The 27,829-nt window shown below is 40.3% G+C and overlaps 2 protein-coding genes across 2 annotated transcripts in view; one reads left to right on the top strand and one right to left on the bottom strand.

The window, feature by feature from the left end:
• Nucleotides 1–16,869, top strand: part of LOC139731890 (uncharacterized protein KIAA0825-like) — a 29,194-nt gene extending 12,325 nt beyond the window's left edge. Inside the window, exons 7-25 of the mRNA XM_071642766.1 lie at nucleotides 937–1,095; nucleotides 1,943–2,124; nucleotides 2,766–2,919; nucleotides 3,810–3,850; nucleotides 4,638–4,781; nucleotides 6,184–6,317; nucleotides 6,906–7,056; nucleotides 7,507–7,697; nucleotides 8,625–8,996; nucleotides 9,516–9,606; nucleotides 9,943–10,109; nucleotides 11,062–11,169; nucleotides 11,805–11,944; nucleotides 12,810–12,967; nucleotides 13,366–13,513; nucleotides 14,580–14,682; nucleotides 15,294–15,397; nucleotides 15,661–15,707; nucleotides 16,254–16,869. Coding sequence (XP_071498867.1) covers nucleotides 937–1,095; nucleotides 1,943–2,124; nucleotides 2,766–2,919; nucleotides 3,810–3,850; nucleotides 4,638–4,781; nucleotides 6,184–6,317; nucleotides 6,906–7,056; nucleotides 7,507–7,697; nucleotides 8,625–8,996; nucleotides 9,516–9,606; nucleotides 9,943–10,109; nucleotides 11,062–11,169; nucleotides 11,805–11,944; nucleotides 12,810–12,967; nucleotides 13,366–13,513; nucleotides 14,580–14,682; nucleotides 15,294–15,397; nucleotides 15,661–15,707; nucleotides 16,254–16,658 — 2,999 coding nt within the window. The 3' untranslated portion in view covers nucleotides 16,659–16,869. The remainder of the gene's footprint in view (nucleotides 1–936; nucleotides 1,096–1,942; nucleotides 2,125–2,765; nucleotides 2,920–3,809; nucleotides 3,851–4,637; nucleotides 4,782–6,183; nucleotides 6,318–6,905; nucleotides 7,057–7,506; nucleotides 7,698–8,624; nucleotides 8,997–9,515; nucleotides 9,607–9,942; nucleotides 10,110–11,061; nucleotides 11,170–11,804; nucleotides 11,945–12,809; nucleotides 12,968–13,365; nucleotides 13,514–14,579; nucleotides 14,683–15,293; nucleotides 15,398–15,660; nucleotides 15,708–16,253) is intronic.
• A 7,182-nt stretch (nucleotides 16,870–24,051) lies between these two features.
• LOC139731905 (uncharacterized) overlaps nucleotides 24,052–27,829 on the bottom strand; it is a 60,962-nt gene continuing 57,184 nt past the window's right edge. Inside the window, exons 24-25 of the mRNA XM_071642780.1 lie at nucleotides 26,706–26,720; nucleotides 24,052–25,923 (exon numbers count right to left, since the gene is read on the bottom strand). Of these exons, the coding sequence (XP_071498881.1) occupies nucleotides 25,556–25,923; nucleotides 26,706–26,720 (383 nt within the window). The 3' untranslated portion in view covers nucleotides 24,052–25,555. The remainder of the gene's footprint in view (nucleotides 25,924–26,705; nucleotides 26,721–27,829) is intronic.

Below are 27,829 nucleotides of genomic sequence, written 5' to 3'. Positions count from 1 at the left end.
CATTTACTAGCCATCCCCTTTAAATGGAATGAAACATCGCTTGGACAGAACAAACTTGTTTACATGATATTTTGTACAAAATAGAAAATTGTTATAAGATTCATCTTTGCTTTGTGAAGAAAATTCAAGCCACTTTTATACCAGTCATGGACTTGACATGCATGAAGGAGTATTCAACCCAGTTTAGGATGTATTACCAGACGATACATCACATACCCCATTGGCATGCCTTACTCCGCATCTCAATCTGGCCTGCCATGAAATGGCTTGCACTCAGTATAGTTGAACAACTGGCAGAATGATGACTCTTTTAAGATTTAGTTTGTCAAGTTCATCTATGCTATAAACTGACCGAATGAATGACACAACCAAGATGCTTTTTGTTGAAAACGGTCATTATTTTCATGTTTGATGAATTATGCTGCAATGTACATTGATTGTGCATATCAATCCCCACTACAGTATTTATCAAAACAAAATTTTTTGCAGCCAAAACTGATATAAAAACTTGTCTTTGATGATTAGGTGTAGATACATATGAAGTTTGAGCTTCTCAGTGATAGTCAGGTGTGTGCAAATGATGTGTGGTCCATGCATGGAACTTTGTTTTTGTTTTTGGACGTATCAACATATTTTACCAAGGACAATCTCTTACTATCAGGGCTAAGGTCATGCTTTATAGTAGGCCTGACATCTCATTGGTGATGATGCATGAATATGGGCAAAAGCATTAATAGGTACTGTAATCTCAACATACCCAGAAATCAAGTTTTAGATTTGAAGCTTAAACATTGCTCCCCTGGAGTCTCCCATATCAAATTTCTACAATCTTCTCAAAGCTGTTCCTTGTAGTATTAAGTATATTAAAGTATACTTGTGGACATCAATGACAGATAACTCACTGTTTCCTTTTTTGCTCCCATATATTCCATGTAGACAAAATTCTCATGACCCCAGAGGATCTACAGGATTTCATCGCCATAGCAACTGCGCTGCACAACCTCAGTCAACATCTTTCCCAGCTGGCGCAGCATGCCACCAGGGATGTGGGGGCGCTCTTCAAGTCCACTTCTCATGGGAGAGAGCATATACGGGGTATGGATCGTTGTGAAGTTTACAAATTTTGTTCAATAGATGACCCCAACACTTTCTCTTTATTAGCTGGCTTATGAATGTAGTTGTGAAATGATGCAACGATTATGAATATTCTATTACGTGCCTGTCATAGGCACTGAATTCTCAATAGTGAAGTCAGCCATGTATTAAATCTAGCTTATCCAAGTCCATTGTCAGACAATGTGTCAGTTTTCGCTATCTTTCTATTGTATGCGATTAGGAATTGTGTATGATGCTTCTATTTCATGTACTTCAAATAAAAAGACGTGAATGAGGCTCGGCAGTGCTCAGGAGATTCCCATTTCAGTTCCTCTAGCATGGTTGAGACACTACTTTCTCTTAAGTCATTCATGACATATAGTGTACAAAAAAACATGAGGCTGATTCAATCTCAGCTGTGTCTTTCTTGGTGTGGAAGTCCCATACACAGCTTGCAGTTTGTGTTTTCAGGCATTGGCTACAGTGTAGATGAAGCACATCTGCATGGCATCATCATTTCACCATTCATTTATTGCCCTTTCAAGTCATACTAACAGCATTTATAAATTCAAACTTGCATTTATCATACCATGTCTTAAATGAAGGGATCATGAAAAGCGCACGTTAGGCTTGTTAGAAATGATCCCTTGCAATCATTACCTGATTTTAGTGAGGGAAATTGTCGAACAAATTCACATGAAACTATAATAAAAATGGAAGATACACTTTTCAACTTGAAGGAAAAAGAGGAGATGGAGGAGAAAACACTGTGTACCATTAGTGTATTATGAAGGCTAAATGTCTCCATCATCATCGGTGATTTGTTTTCTTTCATTGTTCCTCGCAGGAGTCCTGAAGCACAATAGAGATGGCGGCTCAGCCCGGGAGATCCGAATGCCTTCGGACTACACAGGGAGGGGCGTTCTCCCTGAGGCCATCCCGCCCCCATTTGGTGTGATGCCTGGCATGGTGGGGTCTGACTATAGCAAGCACAAGTCCAGCCCCACCCTGGACACATCTACTCAGCAGGTAAGGCTATGCTTGAAATGGAGGTACTGATATTTACCTTTTAGGCACTGCCTGCCATTTTGAAAGTGTCTGAAATTCAGCACTTTGCTGGAGATAAAAGCAATAGTCTTGTTGATGATTGTTTTGAAATCCATATACCATCGGACATACACTATTCAGATTATTTGTTTTCTAGCTTTGTGTGTAAACATACTAGGGCTAGAAACTCACCTAAAGTAAAAATGCTTTACATTTAGTTTCAATTCCTCTTGAAGACTTTTGTGTAAATGAATATCACAACAGCAGCAATTTGTTCATGTTTAACACTACTTATCTTTTTGTCTCTCAAAAGGACCTAAAGGGTAATCATGATATCCTTCCCTTCTATTCTCAAATTATCATTATGAGAATAATGGTATCAATATCATCTATGACAATGCTGCTGTAGCTACATCTAATGATAATGCTAATGATGATGATGATGATGATGATGATGATGATGATGGCAATAAAGATGATGGCGATGATAATGGTGATGATGATGGTGATGATGATGATAATGGTGATGATGATGTTAATGATGATAATGGTGATGATGATAATATCGATGATATGAATAGCATAAAAGTTATGATCCCTGATGGTGTTTACAATGGCTACAGAAGAACTGCTGGGACTGGTCCAGCCTCCTGGAGAACTTCACCTCCCTGGTCATCCGCAGCATCACCAAGCTGGCGGAGGATGGTCTGAAGGAGGAATGCTCCCGCGAGATGGAAAGGATGAAGACGGAGAAGAAGGTCAACATTGTGGAGTGCGGTGAGTTTCTCGGTCAGCCTCCACTTTTGATCAATGTGAAGGGTTATTTTAGCAGGAGAAGCATTCCAAACAAAACTTCAAAGTGAAGTCAACAGATGGATGAAATGTCAGTAATTTCACTCTTCTGTTGTTGTTTTTTTTTTGTTACAGTGCCACTAATGACAAACCAGGAACAATATCTTCATTTAAATTCTCTCAATTAGACACACATGGTACAATAGCAAATTTAAGGAGATGTATTTCACTTGTAAAGTGCTTTTGCACAAATATTGTAATGTCTGAAGAATTTTTCGTAGTAGGAATTTCACAATTTTACTATTCAGAATCATTTCATGAAACTTTTGCATAAAATTGAATGTAAGTTGCCTGGAACAAGTGCCCACTTCAGTGCAAAGAATGTATGATATTTTGATTGTTTGATTATGTTCCCTTTGAATATGAATCACAACCTTGATGTAGAACAGTGGTATCATTTTCATGAAGCCCATATTGACGTGTGAAATCAGGTTCATATCAGATTCAGATTCAGCTTTATTGGTCTATGATAAGACATAGAAACTTTGTTTCCAATTGACCTTTTTACAATTAGTGTACAAAAACAAATCACATCACAGCTACTTGTTTCTAGGAATGTACATACTGTAAAAAGCTAATTGAGTATGGCTCCAAAATGATTCAATATATTAGCGAGTAGTTAGTGGAAATGGTGAGCTCCTCGTGAACAAAAGAAAAATTTCTCTGGCAAGTTCTTCTGGTTAGAATTAAAGGCAGTTTTCATGAGGCCATAGGTTAGATACTGAGTGTTGCTTACAATGATGCCAGGAAAAAAAATGTTTGAAATTTGGTATATTTCTGTCATTATTTCCTATTTCTACATTTTGAATATCCAGTATATGATGGAAATCCAACTCAGCCTTACTTCACATGCCAGGTAAGATCATTATTTTACAATTTCTGTGTACCATAAATCAAATATATCATAAATAGAATATCTCATTGGAGTGAAAGTTTCACATTCTCCATGAATGTACCATATGAAATAAAAGTATTCATAATATGTTTTGATATTAAAGATAGTAGAGATAAAGAGATTAATAATCTTTGGATGGAGGAAATAACAGGAATACCTTTCTGCTGCAAAAGTGATATATCATTTCAAACTCTGCATGATATACACCCCAGACAATATTTTCATTTATGCCTTCTGAGAGGGGGACATATCGTCGCTGGGGTGACAAGAACTCATATCTACAAAATGTCAAATGTTCAGGAGAGCCAAAAAACATGGCAGCCAAAGCACTGTGGCGAATGGGATAGCCTTTCCTTTGACATGCCGTGGTGGCTTCATTTTTGGAGTAAGACAGTTTGGATTTGGACAGGACATCATTTAACCCATTATTTGACCATTAATCCAAAAAAGTCATTTTCACCAAATTTGCAAATACAAGGTCTTGTCACCCCAGCGACGATATATATCTATATTTATATCTTTATGTATATGTATATGTATATATATTTGTACATACATATTCATTCACATCTTATTGTGCATCCTTTTTCTAATGCAGCGGCACAATTTAGTGGATTAAATATGTTTCACAATGATCTGGAGATGGCATTATCAGCATAATAGAAATATCTAGATCAGAGCTTCTCACTTGTAAGACCTCGTAATTGTTGTTATTGCCTGCTTCCATTCCGTGATTTTTGTGCGACAGAGTGTAGCGCTGGCGTGCAAGTTCGTCAACTCGGTGCTGCCCCTGGTCACCACGGTAACGGATAAGGTGCTCCTCCCCATCCGGGCCGCTGTGGTGGAGGTGATGGTTTCCTCCATGCAAGAAATTGCTCAGCATCTGACCAAGGTAGGAAGATTAATGCGCTATTGCCACCCTCTTTCGCAAGCTCTCATGATTTGCAAACATCTGATCCATAGAGGAAATGATGACATGAGCTTGGGTAGTGGGGATGCAAATAAGCGTAACTTTGATGGATGACACAGATTCTGAGTAGCTGGTGTGAAGGGGATAATGAGAGTTGAACTCTACAAACTAATTGGTTTACCATGACGGAAATTGCAATTGATCTTGTCTCTTCTCTGAACTAGCCTGTCCGGGGATCAAAGTTTTTAGACTTTGTAGACTACCGTATTTGCCGGCGATAAGGCCGCACTATTAAAAAAACAAACATAAAGCAGTAAAGTCGGGGTGAAGCCTATGCGCCAGCACAAGCAAATTATTGTATTGTCTTTCCAACCTGCCTGACCGAAACACATATTCATGTATGGGACTATGCAATGTGCCAATTGTTAGGAAACGTGCGGAAACATGTAGAAACAACGAAGTTTCTTGTAAGAAATGACGTAGAAAAGTTTTGATCAGAACAAAGTCCCTCTGATTTTTTTTTCTGTTTTTCATACCAAAGTCAGGATGTGGCTTACTGTAAAACATGATATATTCGCGGCGTGAAATTTTCGCAAATTGGAGCCGACAGCTTTTTTTAGTGGCATGAAATTTTTGCGAAGTGGCACTGGCGTTCAATGCATATAGTGTGCACAAGAACTTTCGCGTGCATTCTGATTTCACGAATCTTGGCGCCCGCGAAATTCGCGAAATTAAAATGCACGCGAACATTCCTTGTTTTACAGTATCTGGCATTGTGGCCTTATCGCTGGTGAATATGATATACCACCTTTATAGTGCCACATAGCCCCATAATACAAACACTACAATAGCAACTTACCAATTGAGCATCTGCCAATCTGTCATGCTTGTCTGGGATCCTAGTCATTTATAATAATAGATTTCTATTACCTGCTGGATATTGCCAGAGTTTGTCGACAACTTTTGCTCGCACTGTCCTGGGAAAGAAACAGATGTTATGCCACATTTTAATTTTGCTAGTGATATTTGTTGAAAGCATTGTATGTTGTACCTTGTTTATCTTGGGTCTTTTTAAGATGCATTATGCTGACTAACTTGTACTGTTGTTTTTTAAATGTATCAATATTGATCTCTCTATGGAAAAAAAAAGAGTGATGTTTTCAAAACAGTTTTACTACCAAGGGTTTTTTGTCTGCGCAAACGTCAAGCATTTGACACCTGAGATGGACTACTTTTGTTAAGACATTGCTAATTGCTATTTGTAGGAAAGTCAAATATCTTGTAACGAGCTACATGTATTGCGACAAGGTACATCCAAGTTTGGTTTACCCGCTGAATGATGTCATACCTTATGACTTGTCTTTCCCTCCTGTAACCCCTCCAGCTCCTGGAGTCTTACAGCCAGGCCAGTGAGGAGCAGGGGGCCAACAAGGACCTGTGTGTCCTCCTGTCCTCCACCGCCTGGGTCCTGGAAGAGCTAGCTCGCTACGGGAGACTGCTTCAGGAGGAGGATGCCAAGTAAGGGAGTGGGAGAGTTAGCTTTGTAGTGATGCTCTTTTAGTTCTAGAATAGCCAGGGTGGCATTGTCAGTGCTATAGCTGCTCTTTCTGGGGACCTTAGTGTATTCAACCTGTTGAAAACTAGTTCCGAGTGTACTTTGGCAGGTGTCTGTGGGATATGTGTGCTACAGCAAAAAATCAGCTCTTCCTCAAGGGATAAAGTAATATTTTCCCCTTCTTTTGGAACTTATTAAAACAAAGGGAACACTAAAAGGGAGCATGCCCTAGAATGTCATATGCTCCCACCACATCAAGGTAGGCAAAGAAGTTTCTTGATTCTTTTTAGAGCCTTTCGTAATGAAAGGATTGTACTTGACTACATTGGTATTCAAAGTCCTCCTGTTGCTTCTTGAACCATATGGTCTATAGAGGTAAACTGCTCTGTGTTAAAAGAGATTGTTAAGGTGTGCAATACACTGGCACCTGGAGGGTTAAGGGCTATAGAGGTAAACTGCTCTGTGTTAAGAGAGATTGTTGAGGTGTGCCATATACTGACACTCAAAGTTTAAGGGCTGTAGAAGTAATTCCTTTGTGCTACTCTTTACAGGCGCTCACTGGCCGGCATTGAGAAGCAGGTTGGTCAGCTGCAGACCATCATCAGACAGCAGGTCATCGCAAGTCACATCACCGTCATCTCCACGGTGATACTGCACGATGCGGAGAGCCATCACTGGGCCGACCAGCGACCATTCTTTGAGGTAGGTAAACAGACTCGTGGGCAACATCATTTAGGATTGACACACCTATCACAACTTGATCCAAAGATGTGTACGACAGCACTGCTAGCTAGGCACAAGTTGTCACAGTTGTAAATCTTCTTAAATCTTCTTGTTTTCTTTCTTGTTAGTTTAAAAAGATGTCCATCATCTTATCACAGTATTTCACATGACTTTGTTTACACTGTGACTATGTCAAAGAAGTCTCAGTGGAAGGGTCTCTTACTAAATGATATTTCTTGTACTAGTGAAAGTAGTCCCAGATCATCACCGCAAAACAGAAGGAAAACATTGAGTTTTTAAAGTTACCTAAAATCCATCTGAAAAAAGCATATATAAACCTGTATTCAAAGAAGTCACAGAGCTTCTCTGTGTCTCATGAGTATCTCCCTTTGGATTTTTGTTTTGTTTTGTTTTGTTTGCCTTGGCCAGGATGAGCGCTGCTCCTATTCTGTCCAGATGTGGCACCTGTATCTGGAGCGCCTTAGATACGAGATGTTCTCCTTCACTCCTCCAGCCGTTGCTCAGGATGTGTTTGCCACCATCTTCAGCGAGTCCCTCACTCAGCTGTCGTACCGCTACAGCCGGGCCCAGCCTTCCTACAAGAGAACACAGCAGTTCAGGTGGGTTTAGCAACTGTAAAGAGAAATATTCATGTCTAAGGAAGGATTTTCCTCTTTGAATAAATGAAGACATAAGTTTTATGAAAGAGGTCTGCTAGCAAGAATGCAGCTCTTGTTCCCATAGTAATATTCATTTGATCTGGGCATCAAGAATGACAGAACCTCTGAGCTAAAGTGATCTGGAAAAACTTGTGAAAGAAAAATAATTTTCCAGTTGTTCTGGGGCCCGTTTCATAAAACTTGTCATCAGTGACAACTGCCACATTTCTATGACAAATTTTCTCTCAGCCAATCAGATGCAAAGATTTCAGTAGCTTGTCACATCTATGACAATTTGTCACTGATGACAAGTTTTATGAAATGGGCCCCTGATTTTCAAAATGGTAAGAGGAGGTATAAAAGGAGGACAAAACCTATGAAAATTGTCACAAATAAAATCATCTCTGTCAATTCTAATTGTATTGTGGAGCTGATTTCTTGATATCTTTATCAGGGCTGTTAGCAATCACAGAGTTATATCACAGCTGGTTTACTGGAATGTCTCTTGATGCTATCACAATTGTACCTTGAATGAAATAACTGAACATATATTTCACCTTTTACTGGAAATTTCCATTTTTGCTTTATTTTAACTTAATTGATTTTACGTCAAGTATTAAAATTTTGTCACTTTCATTTATTTCAATATTTTTTGTTTTTGCAGATTATGAAAATTGAGTTGAAGTTAGAATGTGCATGAAACTTTCCAAAATATATGAAATAAATTCTGCATTCCGGAACTTGCCTACTACATGAAAGTCAAGTCATCAGCATCAATATCTGTTGTGCGTTACTGTGTGTTTGTGTGTGTATTTTTATGTGAACAGTGAGTATCTTCTTCTCCCAAGCTGGGCTTAATTTTCACTTCATTCATTCTGTGTATCCCAGGTCTGACATCACCTCCATCCTGCTCTCAACACTGACCCATCTCTGGTCGGCCAGTGGCACCCCTCTCCAACTCCTGTCCCCGCCCTCCCTCCTCTCCGGCTCGCCCCACTTCCCCTCCGACTCCGCCCCCCTCAGCATCCACAACTCGGCCACCTGCCTCCTGGCGGCACTGGGCGTGGTCTCCTCCCCGCTCCAAGACCTCTACAAGGTCTTCAAGAAGGGATTCCAGAGGAAGGCGTCCGCCTCGGTGCAGAGGGGCGTCAGTTCGGGGAGAGAGGGGAAGGACGGGAACGGGAACGGGAATGGTTTGAGTGACCAGCGGCTGTGGCTGGCCTGGATCAGGCCTGGATTGTTTGACCAACTCGAGCAGGGGTAAAATTTTTCTTAATTGCACAGATGTTTCTCACAACAATAAACTTGCCCAAATTATAGGCTCTTTTACCAGAAAAGATGAGTACCATCATCTTAATGTATGAATCTAGTCAAACCATTATAATGTTTTCACACCAATTTCAGGAGTAGATTTTGAGAATCTGTTACTTTTTGCAGTAACCAAACTGATAATCAAAGACAACAGTTGTGTTAGTATCAACATTAAACTCTTGTGTGGAACATCATTCCATGATTTAGTATTGTCATAATGACATGGCACATTTTACATGTGTGTTGAAAGGCAGTGCATTTTCACAGTAGTGTTAATAAAGGAGATTCATCAACCATCTACTGACTAAGGAAGGAATTTGACTCTTTCCATTTGACTCTTCGAATGGCACTCCTGAAGCGTAAACTACTTTGTTAGTGCTTGATTCCGAAGTGCCTCCTCCCAGAGTACAGTATGAGCTGTTGCCATGGTAATGATGCTGATCCAATGCTGCGTTTGGGTGTTTTCAGATGGAGCCTCCTTCCTGACAAGATCGCATCCTTCATCCTCCTCAAACTTCTAGCCCACCAGCCGGCCCCTAAACATGGCCTGACCCTGCAGGTGAGTATTTGGATGGGGTAGCTGGTCCCCCCGCCCCCACCTATGGGGCCTTTATTATTGTCTAATCATATTTTGTAATTATCCATTTATCTGTATTATTTGCTTTTCCTCATTTTAACATTTTTTTTCATCATAGGCATGACCAAACTAAACAGAAATTTAGGCAGATTGTTGTCAAGTCGCATGAAGAAATCAACAGCAATAAAGCAATCAACTGTAAATGACTGACTTCCTTTCCTCCAGAGAAGTTTCTCCAGAGAAAGTCAAAGCTGGGCATGTCACTCTGTCACTCTAGAAGCACTAAATCCAGTAATGTGGTTTGGTTGCAATATGCAGACGTTGCTGTCTCGGGACGCCCTCCTTGCATCCCTGATGATGTCCAACACTGGGGGCTCCCTCCGCTACGAGGTCTCCACCATCCTGCAGCCCCTGATCGATGTCCTCATCCTGTGTAATGACCACCCCACTGCCCTCGGCACTGTACTCATGGCCGTCATCGAAAGGTGAGCTTTGATGTATTAACGTCTCGACTTTCGCTTCATCTAGAGATGTGGCACAGTGTGGCTTTGTCCATGGTTTACAGCTGAAATGCTCCCTCAAATGTGGTTGGTATATGTTCATCAGGGATGCACTTACTTTTCATGTTCTGTGTAATATTTACAATGTATGAAATGGAGTGTTTCCAAGGTGTGCAGCCCACATTATCAACTTTAACTAGGGTGAGTTTGTCAGAGACAGGTTAATTATCTCTTCTGAAAGTATGGAAAAATTGACTCTGTACAAGATGTGCAGCCACAGCTTCTGCAACCTGCCTCATTTTTTTTTTTTTTTTTTTGGCTTCGCAGCCGAGTTGCATCAATCTTGGCTTGGATGCTGCAAACCTGCTTGCCCGCTGTGTTTGCTCAGGGCAACTAAAACACTTTGCCTGACAACTGTTAAATGAATGGCCACCTGCCTGAATGCCTATTCTGGCAGATGGTAGAATGTTCTCTTCTTGTTTTATTTTTTCCTTCATCAAAAAAAAGTTGGGAATTCTTATTGTGCAGCTTCAGTATGCATGATTTATATATATAAAATACAATTCAACTACAAAATTGGTGAGAAGAAGAAATAATGTCTCTACAGGGTATATTCAACACAACTTTAGTTGTTGCACCTCAGCAGCATGTTTTTGCTGTCTGTGCAATGCTTTGCCATGCTTTTCAGTGGTATTGCTTGAAGTAAGAATTTGCTGCGTTCATAAGCAAGATCGTTTGTTGAAATAATGCATAACTCATGTGTAGTGTGTGGTCTGACAAAGAAAAATGAACAAGCAAAACGAAGATGAAAACAGAGTAAAAAAATGAATAAACAAACAAACAAACCTTCCTTACAACACTTTGATGGAAATGAATGAGACATTGTGGTAGTTTTCTTCAGACATTGTAGTGTTCATGTATTGTTCGTTTCAAACAGGCAGGATAACTGGCCCATGTTCCGCTATGACAGTCTGCCTGGAAAGACAACCTCAGTCCCAGATTGGCTTGCCTGTCTCTTCACTGTCCTCAAGCCTTTTATTACAAGGTAAATTGGCTTCTTTGTTCTTTGCATCATAATTTATTCATTTTTATTTATTTTTTATTTTATTCTTTTGCTTTTCATGCCTTTGGCAAAATTCTTTGCAATTAAACTCCTGCATTAAAGAATTATATCATTGGAGCAAGCAAAGTAGTTTAAAATTTGAGAGTAGGTATGAGAAATTATCATATAGTGTCATGCCGAGTGCAGTATTGCCTGTAGCTAGTGGCATATCATGGTATTTTACCATGAAAACATATGTTGCATATAGTATGATATCTTTTCTCATGTCAGGTGTCCCGCATCTATGTATTGTGACTTTATGTCACAATACATGCATGTAGATGATATTTTACAACAAAATATAGACGTAAAGTTCATTTACGCCAGGAAGAGGCAAATGTAATACAATACAGAAATGACAAACAATAGCTAAAACCAAAAAATATGTAGATAAACTTGAGCTGATCTTGAATTATGGAAGAACGTAGATATCAGTTTGTAATTATAACAGCTGAGAAGTGGCTGCTGTGTTGAGCATAGCTGGAACAAATGGCTGGCCTTATTTGATAGTGATGTACAAGAGGGCTTACCCATCTTGTCATCGTCAAATTGACCACAATTGCTCCCTCGAACCCTAGGGGCGTCTGCCAGGCCGCTGAGGTGCTGCTGAAGAAGAGGAACGTGGTGGAGATGACAGGATTTCTAGAGACCCTGGGGGAACTCCCCTGTGGCTGCCGACCCAAGCACAGAACAGCAGCCGCCAGCACCTTCAAGCAGGGTGAGCTGATGTATCATTTAGCCTCAGAAGCAGGGGACACCCTTATATCAACCCGTCAAAGACTAGACTTGAGTACACTTGAGCAGGTGTCTATGGGAAATGCATGTTACAATGTATATCAAAATTGTCTCATTCTAAGTTGGGTAATGTATTCATTCATTTCACTGTGGAATTACCCCTTGAAGATGAAAATCGTTGAAAAAAACAAACAAACGAACACACCCGAAGTAAAGATCTCAGAGAGGTGTACAGTCTTCAACATACATAGAAATTTATGTAATTGATGTATCGATATAAACATTTGTCACTTGTTCTTGTAGCAAATTCTGAGTTTGATGTACACCATTTGTGTGCGAGATCACACATGAAAAATTAAAGATGAAAATCACCAGGGAAACTGTCAAATGAGGGGTATAACAGGTAGTGTGTGGCTTGATTGACCTTTACATGATAGTTGCATGTTGACAAATCAAATGATGCTCAGCTATTCTCCCATCAGAAAGAGATATTTTGACTCTGCATACTTCTTCCTGAAGCTGTTGCTAGCCATACAAAAAGTGATGGATTCAGTTCTTACATACAAAGTCTAGGAGTGAGCAATTGGTCAACTTGGGTAGTGCAAAGGCTATGCAGATGAATCGAATCCTGCTCTCCTACCATCTTTTGGCAACTTTGCTTCGAAAGAGTTAAGATTTCTAATGCTGTCAAAAGTATCTATATCAGCATCTGTGCCCTACCACTTTTGATACATTTCAAGTCTGCCCTATCAGGGAGAGAGAGATATTTCTATTCCATGTGAGTGTTGCTGAAATTTGTTCTCTGCCTCATGCTCTCTCTCTATCTATCGCTTTCTGTCTCGGCGCAGAAAAAGATGCCACCCTTGCCGCCCTCAAGCTCCTGCTGTCCAGCATCGCGGAGGACTGCATCGCCCTGCCGACGCCCCTGAAGATCTTCCTCTATTCTCTGCAGGAGAAGCTGAGGGAGAACAGCATCCGCTCCGCCCACTGCTGTGTCGGCTTGCAGGTGGGTGTGGCTCCTCTTCTTCCCCCCAGCCCCTGGTTTGGGATTGATTGGCACCTGCTGGGGTCAATATCTATCATCCATGGTCAGAAATTTTCGGTGCAAAATCTCATGATGAACATGATAACGGTTGTGTTTCTGTCTCACCTCTCATCTCGTCGAGGCATAATTTCTTGTCATTTCTCTCCGAGAGAGCCATGATATCAATCTCAGGTCAGTAGTTTTAGGCGACAGCTGTAAAGATGTGAATTCTTTTCAAATTCATGCCTTTGCAGCAAAAAGTAAAGTACGAGAAAAGTGTTTATAATCTAGTAAAATTGTGAAACATTGCAAAGAGTCACATCCTAACACAGGACGGTCTTGCCTTATTGTTGCAATCTAATTTTTTCCATCCTGTACAGGTGATAGGTAGCTGTGTGTCGGCCACATTGTCGGATGAGGCAGAAGTAAAGAAGATCGTGGGAGATTCCATTCCAGATGCAGGGATCAAGGCCTTTGCACAGCTAGGAGAATATGCTTTTCTGTCGCTAACGGCAACGTCAAACCACAGTAAGGCATTTAATCCTTCATGTGCTGTTGCGCTTTGTTATAAATTGCCAAGCAATTTAATTGGCACTCTGATAAATACCTTTTAAACTTGACCTTAATCAGTAGCTAGACAGCCCGCTCAGGCATAAACACTCCTTCATGAAAGCTAAGGTGATCAGTAGGGATTGGGGAAGTCTGTTCGTCCTTTTCTTGGATGATAAGTTTCCAGAGATGTCATTCCCAAATTAATAACAGGAAGGGATGAAGAAAGGAAACGTCTATGGTGAATTAATTCTGTGTAAGATTAACCAAAGATGGGTGGGAATCAAGGTGAGTTAGGAACAGAATTGCATTGCCATAATTAGATAATTGTGTGTCATCAGACATCACATTTGTGGAAGTCTGATGTGCACTCTGTTCATAAACAAAAACAAATGCAAACAAAGACCAAGAGTAAGAATTTGCCTGGCAGTTAACTTCATATTTTGTGTCTTGAAGGTTACTTGAAAATAACCACAATTTTTTTTTTTCAGTACATCTCCACCCCATTCATTAAGAAATTGTCTCACTCAACAATTCTGGAGTCCGATGCAAGAATGCAACCAAAAATGAATGAATAAATAAACAAAAAGAACAGAGAAACTAGAGTGACAGAAACAGAATTCGTTGCTGGGGTGACAAGACCTTGTATCTCAAATTTTGATAAAAATGACTTTCTTTAATTAATGGCCAGATAGTCAGTTCAGTGATGTCCTTTCCAAATCCTAGCTTTCTTACCCCAAAAGTGAAGTCACCATGGCATGTCAAATGAAAGGCTATCCCATTTGATATAGTGCTTTGGCTGCCATGTTTTTTTGCTCTCCCGAACATTTAACATTTTGTAGATACGAGGTCTTGTCGCCCCAGCGACAATATGAAGGAAAGTTATTTAGTATGTCCACTAGATGATAATATAACAGGACTCAATGATTTATATGTTTACAAATCATGGTGTTACATTGTGCCTTTTGGCTTCGTTGAGAAATTCTTGCTCCACACGTTATTAGAATCTTGTCTCCTTGTTTTGTTTTCGCTTTTCCCTTGCTAGGCACGCAGGAGAAGCTGCCCAATCCGCTTCACACTTTCACCAAGCTCCACTCTGATTGGCTGCAGGAGCAGATTGACATCATCATCGATCACCTTGGCAACGAGTGAGTGTGCACACTGAGCGTGAATGCAAGTAGAACAAAAAATTGTTTGTGAGCAATCCATTGCAAGCTTGTAGTTGGAGTCGTGCTCTCCTGCACACATGTGATGTCCATGAGAATTATCTTGCCACTAGCTTGAGTGAATAGAAGCCTTGAGACCTACTACTTGTTATCAATTCGTAAGCAGTTTCCTCGTCTGCCAGAGCAAGAAAAAGTCAACTCATTGACTGTGACCTGTATTCCTCACCACTTGAATATATCAGGTGGCATTTGTGTGTTTGACTACTTCGACTAACTGACTGACTCTAGACAGTCTTGTAAGTTTTGCTGGTGATGCTGAATATGATGATAGATGCATTTCCAGTGGGGTTTTACAATTCATTAAATTTTTGAAGAGAGAAATATCCAGATCTCCAGTGCAGTTGAAGTATGTGATAATGTCACATGCGTGCAGTATTTATCGACCAGTGAATTGTTGATGTGAGAAGAATCCTGACAGTTAACACGATTGAAGCTTGATGACATCTGCTCAATACTTCCTGTAGCAATGTATGTGTCATCCAAGATGAGCTGCCAAGAGATGGTACACTTGATTTTCCCTCATTTCCCATTAGATCACTGGGTCAGCTGACAAACTACAGCTGGGATGAAACTAACTTGGACTATTTGGAGGAGTACTACGCCCTGCAGGCTGATCATGTGACCCGAACCACCAGTGGTAAGGATAGAATGTGTCACAGAACTGGTTAAGTTTGGGGTACTTGCATATTTCTCAATTAAATATTGTGTATAGCCATGATTTTCTTTTTCCTTTTTTTCCCTGGGAAGGGGGAGAGGGAGAAATGGCTGCTTGAGGGAGGTGTAGTGTGGACTGATCCTATATCCATGGTTATTCTTTCCTGCTTGGCTGGAAGAGTGGAACTCTCCTGTGTCTGGCAGCATTACCCAAATGTCATACATCTTTCTGTCTGTCTCTTCCAGGAACAATTGGGCTGCTGAAAATCAACAAGCTCTTCAAAAATAATCTGGTAAGTTGTTGCAATCGTTGATAGAGACTGGAAATCTATGACCCTCTCAGATGAATGATACTGGTCACCAAATGTTGAACTCTTGTTCCAAGTGTAGTTGTTATGGGGAGACAGCAGGTGTGATGAAAGTTCTCACATTGCTTCAGTGATCTCTATCAAGGTCAAACAACGTATTTTGATTTCCCTGAAAGATCTGTTTGAAGTATTCATGTAGGATTTGTGTCAGTTGTGCAATCCAGCACAAAATTTAGTGTGTCATATTTAATTTCCATATCCTACATTACATGGTAGATACACTTGTATAGTTTCACTGGTGTGGTTTGATGGACGTGAAATATGAATACCAGGTACTTGATACGCTCACCACAAAATGTGGTATATTAGAATACCGGAGTGCAGAATGCATTTAGGAGGGTAGTATGGCTTTTGCTCCATCTTGATGTAACATGTCTGAGGTAAAACTATTTTGCAATTTGGAGCGTGAGGAACCATCGGTCGATCACCTTTTACTATATTCCTCTTTTTTTACTTTGCCTGATCACCTAGGCGTGGTTCCAGCACCACCTTGACATACCCCCCGTCCTCCCAACGGGCGAGCCCCAATCGATCCCCATGTTCGACCCGACAGCGACCATCCCATCCTTCGCCAGCACAGCACCGGCCGTGGCCGACCCGCCCGCCGCCGCCCCACCCAGCCCGCCCCCGTTCAACCCGCTCATCGAGTTCCACCGGCTGGACGACGCCATCTTCGACCACGAGGCCATCGCCTCCTTCTCCTACGACTGGGCGCGGCTGCTACAGTCCCACCTGGGGCTGAGCGAGGCGGGGTTCCGCTCCCTCCTCTCCCACCGCCACGAGATGCAGGAGGATGCGTGCCTGGAGGAGAGCGAGAGGAAACCCGTCCGCGTCCTCCGCTCCAAGTTTGACCTGGACAAGGGAGACCTCGTGTGACGAGAGAGAGAGAGGGGGGAGAGGGTGGGGCAAGAGGCCGTTGTAGTGTCTGCTGAATCAAGAGGTAGCAGCTTGATTGTGTGTGAGCTACAATGTACACTGTACTGTAATAGATTCTTATCGAAGATATTCCATCTAATGTCAAGAAAATGTCAGCTTATCTATTTCATTTGATGAACATGGAACATGTGAGCTTTGTGTTTTTACAGATTTAAAGAGGAAGTACTATTCTAAGTTGAATAAACACATAATTGCTGCGATTTTTAGATTGAAGTGGTGGCGTGACTTCAAAGATTTGGTGTTGATAGCAATGCAGTTTTGTACGCACTCACTGCTTATGCTCTTATCATGAGCTATAGATTTTTAGAATATTTGTAATAAATTGATCTTGGAATTTCTTTTCTTTGTCACACTCATTCTCAGTCAGGTTTGTTCAACTTTTAATGTGAATTTTGAAATGGTAGAAAGGTGTAGAATTCCAGCAATATCAAATAAGCTGCTTGAGTTCTACATTTCATCATGTTTCTCATGGCTAAGAGTGAATAAATAAAGATTCCAATATATTGGGGGATGTTGATTAAACACTGGCCGATCTGAACTGCGCAAACATATATTGCCTCAGCCAAAGACTTCTAAAACTACCTATCTATTGGTCAGCATCGGACATTGAATAATATTTAGACAAGAATAGATTGGTGCAAATCCTTCAAACATGAATTAATGTAGTTTTCTGAATTCATACTTGCAATGCACTGTGACTCATGTGTAATTTTTTTTTTTTTTCAAGGAAATTTGCAGGTCACATGGAAATGTGATTTTATGAATCACTCCGATGTTTTGTGTGCAATGTTAATTCGACTAAGACAATTCTAGTAGTATGGTATTCCTATAAGCCTATGTGTATGGATGTAGGCGTCTGCACAGTGACACAATGACACTATTAAGTGAATCTAGTCACACAGTGATACTATTAAGCAAATCTAGATAGACAAGTCATGGTTGTACAGGTGTCAGTCAAATTCAAATGTGATACTGTCAAGCCAGGGAAGTTATTTTGTGTCCCCAATGAACAACAGATCTTATGATATTCATATTTTTATTCTTATCTATGAGCCTCTGTAATTGGAGTTTTTTGTAAAGAAGAGCAAAAACCCAAGAGTTGAATCAGGAACGACTCTCATTAAGGACTCTTGAGGTATCACAACAAAAATCATACTGGTAGAGTTCCAGGGCATTGGTAAGAGTTCCAGATTTGTTAGCATGGTAATAGAATGCCTGTTCACACTCAACTCTGCAAGATATCACACGAGTATTACATTTGTGAAGCTTGAAGCATTAAACTCCATGCTTTGGTTTCCCCATGATACATTATTCAAATACAAATCAGATATTTGTACTCTCGAGGTGTCAGTGACATGCAGTGCAATATGATACCATGTGCCGGGTTGAGAGAGCAGATGGACACAAATAGATGTTGTCATATCTTAACTCATCTTATCACTTGATGTACATAGCATTTACAAGTATTACGCTCATAAAGCACAACACAACTATTTTTTGAATGAGTACTAGAAGAAATATTGTAATGTGTTAATTCGTTTAGAAGATTCAATTTTGTGATGATGCCTTCATTTTGAGTGTACCATATTTCAAGTTCCACCATTATTTAATGCAATGTCCACTTCACACTGCACAGGCTCCAGTATTAACTGGTATTTTGAATTGAGTTCAAGTCTCTGAAAATCTACATGGAACAGAAATGCCACATGAAAGATGTTATTAAAATTCAGACCAAATCTGAAAGGTGTGTATGAAAAGACACTTTGGTGGGTACCAGGAATATAGATGTAAATATCAGCTATGGATGTTATGAATGTGAACCCAATCTTAGGGAACATATTGAGTTCAAAATTATGCTATCTTCACAGAAACATAGCCAACAGCTGAGTCGTCAGTCTTTGCCTTTGGCTTAGGCTTTGCACAGCACACACAATGGAAGTGCGCATTGTAGATGTACACTGCATATTACAGTAGTGAATAATCACACATAATCCGTAGGAAGGATACCCCGAGTCTGGCAGTGCTACAGAAATGTGTGAGTACTGTTCGTGATCAGCAGTATGTGAATGATAGTTTAAGGATTCATAATAATTATGAAGTCATCAAAACAATGTTTTGTTTTTGAATGACGTAATGGTATCCTAAGACAATACCAATGTGATTCTGAGTAATGATAAAAACTTTGCAACAGGATATGTGTGTTATCAAGAGAGACCAGCACTTACATTGAAATTATTTCTTGAATTGGTAGTCGATTAAAAAAAAAATAAAGTTCCTTGTTTGCATGCATTTCCGATAAAGAAGAATGGATCAACTCATGACATGCATGTTATATAATGAATACCTACAACTGTGAACACCTGTGTACTTGTAAAGGTACATGTAGTACCATAATAATTTGTAGTGCTAGTATATGTACTAGGTAATGTATACAGTGTAATCCATGGACCACTCTTAGTACTGCATTTAAGTGTATACAGTACTGCACTCACAAAGTATTATACCAATGAGTCTTGTAAATAGTGTATTTATTATCTTGTATGGAGCAATCACAACATTGTACAAGAGTTTTATCTTAAAAAGTTTTATCTTAATGTATAGATTATAATTCAGTGCAATCTAGAGTGGATTGAAAGGGACAGTGAGAGAGAATGTAAGAAAAGGAGAGAGAGAGAGAGAGCAATTTTGTGCATATGCAAGGCTGAAAGTATTCCTTTGTTGTATATCTGTTGGGCAGGAGTGTAGATGTATCCTATATCCTGCTGTAGCCTGCTGTTCTGCTGCAATATTTCTGGCATGTCGGCATTCAGCTGATCTTATGCGTTTGTGCTATGGTTACTGAAAAATTAATGTGGGTCCCCATTGTTGGTTGAGAAAGACAAGGGCGTTAAAGTGCCACTACAGGGTTAGTGGCACTTAACGCCCTTATCTGTCCCAACCGACTGCGATAACAAAATGCAATACTATGGTCAACTCATTATTTTCCGATAGTTTTCTGTTAAAAAGTTCCGGGCCAAGGAAGTGGGGAATTCACCAGGCAGTCTTTATATCATGTGACTTTGAAGGATAAAGAAAGAATTGTAACAATTTGTGGATATTTCATTTTTTGTATTCGTGCACATATGAGCTCACGTATCAACGCCTATTTTGTTTCTGTTTTTCTTTTTTCTTTTTTTAATATACACTATGTAAGTAATGTTCAGTAATTAATGACAATTTATGCACATGTACAGTCAACCAGCCTGGCCAAATTGATCAGAAGATCAGTAGAGCTGTAGTTGATCTGTAGTCGAAACATTACATGCGTCAGGGCTCCTGACAATGACAAAAAGTAAGAATTTTGCCGTTGGGCAGGAGACAAATCAATATCAGCACGTGTAGAAACCATGTTGAATTTTGCATTGTTTTGATCACAGTTCGTAATCAAAGTTGGTAGGAATGCAATCAGCTGACAGGGTTAACCAACTTTTGTTGATGTATAATGTTCAATGCTAGAAGTCAAAGTTTAGAGATGTTAGTTGCAATGAGGTAGAATATCCTGAATGAATGCGCAGGGCGCGATGTATTCATTTTGCCATGCAGATGGTACATACCTAAGTCTACTGGTGTTACAACTCATTTCCAATCGACATCATTATTTCTTGACAATCCTAGTGTCAGTAATCTCCGGTGAAAAAAGAAAAAAAAAACAAAACAGGAGACAGGTTTATGACTTGATGATCATAGTATTTCAGTTTCTTGAACTTGGTGGATGTGTTTGTTGTATTAATCACACATGAGCACGGTGTCCAAACCTAGCAGTATTTATGTAGGCCGTAGGGCAGGCACAATTTAGTGCCATGTCCGGCAAGCCACTGCAGACCTGTGTGCAAGCTTTAAATGAAGGTCATGTGTCGAATGGACTTTCGACATAAATTAAAAAAAAAAAACTACACAAAGATTTCAAAGTCAGGTGCAAGAGTTACAAACTTTGTGGGTCTGCACATTTTTTGCAACTTCTTTATTTGGAAGCAAGCAACATATGGCAAGCAATACCAGGTTAAGTGTGCATTGTACATAGGTCGTCTACACTAATCCCTCCAGAGTTGTAAAAGATACAGTGAGAGTTTTCTGGATGGTGTTGATGTCTTATAGCAGGGCTCCACACTAACTTTTATTTTTGGTGGCCCAAAGGCAAACATCCGACCTCTTTTGGTGGCCCGATCAGGCCACCAAATTCTTCATTTCTAAAATTTTGGTGGCCTGACTTGCGTTTTTGATGGCCCCAGGCCACCGGGCCACCGTTAATAGTGTCGAACCCTGCTTATAGTATTGATTATGTTGGTTATGTTTTAGACCACAGTCATGTTTTTCTGTGATGTAGTAATAAAATACAGTCACTTCAGAACACACCCTAGTATGTCCTCGGTCTGTTTTCTTCAGCCTTACTGGGTTAGATTACCAAGTTTTGCTCCATTTTGCAGGGTGGAGTGGTAAACATATTATGTGTAATTAATGATTTGTTATGATCCAAAATGGGCTACTGGGAAAGTTATCAAATTCCTTGTCTCATGTCTTGTCGTAAATGTCACAAACAAAATAGTTGTACTAGCATTCAAAGCATCAAGACCAAAATAACAAATTCTGAACATGACACATCGTCCCTTAATCATATTTTGATTAAAAAAATGCATGCATGCACACAAAGGCTCCGTTGTATACATGGAGCGTACTCGAGAGAGAAAAGATGATTCTTCCAAGAAGGTGATCCGGAATATCAAGTTCACGTTCACAAAAATTGAGAGGGGGTTTTAGTGTGCAAGCAAAGTCACAGCTATGGTTAGGTCCGTACCATGGGCAGCCAAGAGACAACCAATCAACAAATGGTATTCTAGTTGGTCCTCCCCCCCCCCCCCAAAAAAAAAAAAACACCAAACAAACAAACAACAACAATAACCAAACAAACCTTGGAGAATTTTTTTTTTCACAATTTTTGGCAATACAAGGAGAAAAAGATTTTTCCACATTTTTATAACTTATTCTCTCATGAGGTATGTGTGGACAAATTAATATAATGCAGAACAATTATTCTTCGCTGTTAGTGTGCGTGTGTGTGTATGTATATATATATATATATATATGTATATATATATATATATATATATGAATATAAATATATATATATATATATATATATATATATATCATATATATATATATATATATATATATATATATATATATATATATCATATATATATATATACACAAACACACACACACACACACAGTCCGAAATTATGTCGTGTGGAAAATTTTGGGCAAATTTGAAGTAAAATCCTGGATGGTCTGATAAAAACAGGCACCTTGTTCATCACACAAGAGGCATAAAATCACAGAATGTGAGCCAGATGATAAAGAGACAAAAACACAATTTATTATCATTTTTTTTTTTTACAGCCAAGACTCTTTTTAAATCTCATTTACAGGGCATTATTACATATCAGAAAAAAAAAAAGAAACCTGAACGTAAAATAGACACATCTCTTGAGTGTGCAATGTTACATTCATCCCTACACGCTATAACACAGTATCTTTTTCTCATGTATAATATTACACTTTGTCATAGAGTTAATGTACAACTGCCAACCCAAGAGTAGAAAGGATCCAATAATGATAATATAAAAAATATCTACCCTGGGCATTGACAAGGGTCTGCTTCATATATTTCTACACCCCCCAAAAATTGAATCCATTCACAACATAGACTTCATATAAAGACTTCTAGGTCTATACACAATCAAATGCACTTCACAAATGACACATAGAAAACGACGATATGTAATTGCTGTGTCTGCTCTCCTTTCCCAGTTCGTAAAGATCTTTCGCATCGACGAAAGTTTCCTTGGAAAGAAAGAAAAAAAATAAAACAAAAAGAGAATAGCCTCCTAGATAGAGAAAACTTTGACAAACTGTACAAATATTAGTTGATGTGATACCCATTATAAATAATGATCTACATCCATGAAGAGCTACAGATTTTGCCCGACGAGAGTTCAGAAATGAAATAACACATTTCTGCCTTTTTTTTTTTTCGGTCTCGGTGGAGACGGCACATTAAAGTCAACTCTCTCTTGACACACGAATTTGAGCGTGTCACACGCTCATTGCATTGATCCATACAGGTTTGCATCTAAATCTGCTTGATTCGGTGATCTGTCTAACAGCCCATATGCAGGAATTCACAGATTCACAGAATTCCCAGATTTGCGATATTTTCTCTCTTTGAGTATGTGTGTCTGTGTGGTAGAAGCTTGCTCCTTGGAAAATATTTGTACCGGGTTAGAGAGTGTCAGTATCTAGGAAAGGAAAAATCTAACTCTGTAACTTACACAATAGGGAAAGAAAAGTCAACACTTAGCTAGAGATAGATCATTGTGCACAAAGTCACTGACACACACCATCACGCACTAGAGACACTATGCAGCTAACAGTGATGCAAGAGAAATGAACTGCCAAAACAAGCCAATTAGCTAATGTCCTACGCACATACGGAATTCACGGAAACACACGACAGCACCTTCTTTTGCTCTGTTACCAACAGACTAATGACGGAGGGGACCGTGGTAAATAGATCCCAAACCAAAGAGCTCTAGCCTCTCAAACTGATGTAGCTTTCACCGCTCAATAACTTGTACAGATCTGGGACATAATTTCTCCTGTTGTTGATTTCTCTCTTTTTTTTGGGGGGGGGGGGGGTCAGTGGGGTCACTTTATCTAGCAAATGTTTCCGAAGGAGTGCTCCTTCTATGATGCAAAAAAGAAAAAAAGAAAACACATACAAATGGAGCATAAAAAGAAAAAAGATAATAATAAATGTGTGGTTTGTAGCTATCAGGCTGAAAGTGTCTGAGCTGAAAGTTTCTCCTATCCTAATGCTGCTCCAAAGAAATCTCTTTTTCAAATGTGATTGCATAGCACACGTTAATAATGGTCAGAACTCCACAACATCCCATGAAAGTGTCTGCACCTCATCTGCAAGCAATAAGCCACACTGGCAGACACCCACAGCTACACCAGAAGCACTAGAAAGAAAGGAAGTGGGTGCAAGATTCTACGAGAATTACAACACAGGCTCGATTTACGTAGCCCTACCGGGTACACACTTGGATACTGACTGGACTGTGCCCACAGATATTCCGCAATATTCACGAGTCACGCATTGGGAGGAATTTTATTAAGACACGGCACCAAACAGTGCAATGATTTCAGGGGCCAGAAATACTTTTAAAAAGACGGGGATTGAGAGAGCATCGCCGTATCCCCATCCCTCCAGGAGGAAATTAATCGGCAGAATAATGGAAATAGTCAGTACATTTTGACATGCCTCTTATTAACAATGACGCAGACCTTTGGATCTCTGAGAATATGACCATATGCTGCATTTCAATTGAAGCTTTTTCCTCACAAAATTTCTCTCTTCGAACAGGTTGATAAATGGACTGTGAGATAATATCTCATTCCCCTCCCATCATAACTCATCTGAACACTCCTGTCTGACAGCATGAGCGTCAACTACTGCAGAGCCCATCCCTAATAATTCTTGCCGGGGCAAATAACATCGGGTAACGAATGGCAGAGACACCAAGCCTTATGACTGCAGAACACCATGCAGTGCTATGAGGTGGATACAAATTTAAACACCTGATCATCCTTTAGAAGCATGACTTGTGGCATAATAACAACATCTTTATCACTAGCATGAACGACACAAAAAGTTGCATAGTCCCCTAAACCTACGTATTGTGTGCACGCGGGCAAAATGTCTGCATTCACATGGTACAGGATTTAGATATTGGAAAGGCAAAGCCAAAATATTCCACTTAACTTACATCTATTGCCACAGGAAAGGAGCAAAGCACATGACTACGAAGGATCAAGAGGAAAAGATAATGCATTTTTCGATATTTCAGACAAGATGTTGTTTCCTTCTAGAAGTGCGTTAGAAGACATGGACATGTTATACATGGTGCTTGTAATATCAACGGCAATATGAGATCACCTCACTTTATCACTTCAAAAAGTCAGTTCAACTGCTCGAGTCATATATTACAATGTGCGGGGCAAATGGAGATTACTGGAAACGACTTTTGACTTCTCAAAATGGAAGTGTAGTACTAAGAGCGCTCACTTGGTTCAGGCACAGGTGTGAATTTTAAATGGCAACTGCAAGCAAACAACGGTGACGGAAAAATGTAGAGCCACTCTCTCGAGCCACCTGCTGCTAAACTATACATTATCAACCAGATAGGCCTCACAATGTTTTGTCATAAATACTACTAGAATATGTTACAATAAAATCATATATTGCTTCAGCTTAAATGCTAGCCCGGACACATTGATTTTAGCATGCAGTAAAACTTCAAAGCCTTGTCCCTCTCCAAGGGGGGGAATATCATCTAATGTTGGCCTCCATGCATGACACACCCTATTCAGAAGAAATAGCATTGAAAAAAAAAGAAGAAGAAAAAACAGATGCATTAATACACTCTTTGGTAGCAGAGAATTAATCAGAACATATCGCACTAGCTGAATTGCTGCGTGAAGTACACTGAATATCATCATGGAGCAGAAAAGCAAGCAATTTGGACATTGATGGGGGAGGGGGCATCTAATCACTAAGAAAAAACATCAATGAATCACCATAGATAGCTATCAAAGGAATTCATTTGAACATTTGATGGAGGGCAGAAGTAACCAAGAATCCGTGGGACCTTGTCAGCTCGGGTCAGGTTAAGAGGAGGGGCCCACTGCAGAGGATGTGGTGCCCTCCAAATGCTGATCGGAGGTTGACTGGCTTAGGACGGCCAATAGTTGGTGCCGTAGGACTGCTTGCTGGTCTTGCTGCTCTGGCTGCCGGCTCCCTGTGAGCGACCCGTGGACCCCGCCCCCTGGTTGTCCCCCGGCATCTGGTGGGCCAGCATGGTGGCCGAGTGGTGGGGGAGGATGGGGACGAAGGGCCCATGGTAGGCCGTGGGTGCCCCGCCCGCCGCCGCGGCGGGGTTCAGAGCTCCTGCCTGGGTGACGGCCGTCATCTGGTAGTTGAACGGGGGCGGCGTGCCCGTGTGGAAACCGCCCTTGTTATCAAACGCCTGGTTGTGCGACTTGCTTGGGTACGAGGAGCCGGCTAGGTCTGTGGGACCCGTTGAGGCCGAAGTGACGGACACTGCACCAACAACAGGAATGCAGAAGAGGAGAAACCACATTATTATTCCTGTCATCGAGCGTAGTGTCATACAACATATACAGGCCTCCCAAGGCAGAAATGATTTCCCCAATGATATTGCATAAAGGTTACATGCAATTACAAACTACTTTGAAGGCAATTCTCAAACAAGCAAGCCATGCTATGATGATCTGCACACAATGTGTGACACCAAATGTGTGACACCAGTTAGAAAATCCTTTTTTCCCCCCTTATTTTTGAGTCACCCACAGCCAAAACAGAAATATAGCATATATGAGGGATGAACATGCTTTTGATCACATGACCATTTCAATGACAATCTCTTTATTAATCTTCATCATTCATCTAACTACCATTATCATATCTGAAATTGAAGTGGGGGACACCACAGTTTTGTCATCTTGTAGTTTTAAACTTAAAACATTATCATCTATTTACTCTCCTCTCTCTCTCTCTTCAAGAAAAAGTTCCCCTACTAGTGTCAGACTGTCCTAACACATACTGTCATAACAGCAAAGACTTTGCCATTGATTGATGATACTTGAGACAAAAACAAAATCCCAGTGATGTATGCTAGAGGCGTTTACATGTCATCAACCCCTCAAAACAAATTTAACTGCTTACTGTTTTGTTTTGTTTTGTTCTGTTTTTTCAGAGAAATCTCCCTGTGGCTGTCTCAACAGCACACAACATGCAATGACAGAATTATTGGTACTGTTAATCTACTGCCGAGTGGCAATGGCGAATTCCGTGTCATGTACCTGAACCTCTGGCAGCTAGTGTTGCACCATCGATGTATCAATAGGGCCGAATAGATGAGACACCAAGGGATTCAGAGGGAATGGGAAGGGGGGGGGGGGGGAGGAAGGAGAGAAGGGGGACAGGACCCCAATCATTGAAGGAAAAGGAGGGGTGACAAAAGATGGCAATGGATGCATCGTGACAGGTTTCAGGCAGGTGATGTACATGCACATTACAATGAGGTGGGGGGGGGGGAGAGGAGGAGGAGGAAGGAAGGAAGGAAGGAAGGAAGGAGAGAATGAGCGATTGGAAAAATGAGAGCGAAGGCAGAACAGACAGAAGGATTAATAGAGAGAGAGAAAGAATGAGAGATGCAGGTAACCATGGTGATAAGTAGAAATGTAAGTGAGGGAGAAATGTAAGAATTCGGATTCAGATACATTTAGATTGTAGAATGAAGAGAAGAGAATGCAGTAAGAATGTATATAGGAGAGAAAAATCAAAGCAGGGATGAGGTAACATCCAGAGCAGAATTTGGTGATGAACAGAGAAAAGGGAGTGAGTATGAGAGAATCCAGGATTGAAGAGAAGAATCAGTGAGATTTGATAATAGGAATAGATGTGACGTATAGACAAGAGGACATGGATGGGATGAGATAAGAGTAAAGAGAAACAGGGAGAAGGATGAGAAAGAGAAACGGTAAAGTGTTAGTTGTGAAATAAAAAACCACACGGTTATCACAGCAAATCGTGTATCGATATATTGACAGGATTTTGTCATAATGCAAAAGCACCACTACAAAGACATTATCAGAGCTCTCTACGTAAAGCTATCAGCACTGCATCCATTAAAAATACCATGATGTTCTTTGATATATGGAATGGTCACACACGGCATGCCATGATAGCAATAGGGGGGAGAGGTTGGGAAGGGGGAAATCTACCAAAGAAATCTACAAAGATGATGCACATTAGACTGGTCTCAAAACCCTTTGCCACGTTGTTTCGGTCATGAAACAAAATTTATGTGAAAACTTCTTCACAAATGCTACATATTTGTAAATCATACTACATCGTGGTCTGTATCCTAGTACATACATTCACTGGTATGGTAGGACCATAATATTGGACTACATAATATATG

The sequence above is a fragment of the Diadema antillarum genome, unplaced genomic scaffold, assembly GCF_040938485.1.
Source record: "Diadema antillarum isolate AM-2024a unplaced genomic scaffold, OU_Dant_1.0 seq00000386_RagTag, whole genome shotgun sequence".
Taxonomy (NCBI): Eukaryota; Metazoa; Echinodermata; class Echinoidea; order Diadematoida; family Diadematidae; genus Diadema; species Diadema antillarum.
The sequence above is the reverse complement of the archived record's forward strand: the minus strand, read 5'-3'. Positions and strand labels throughout refer to the sequence as shown.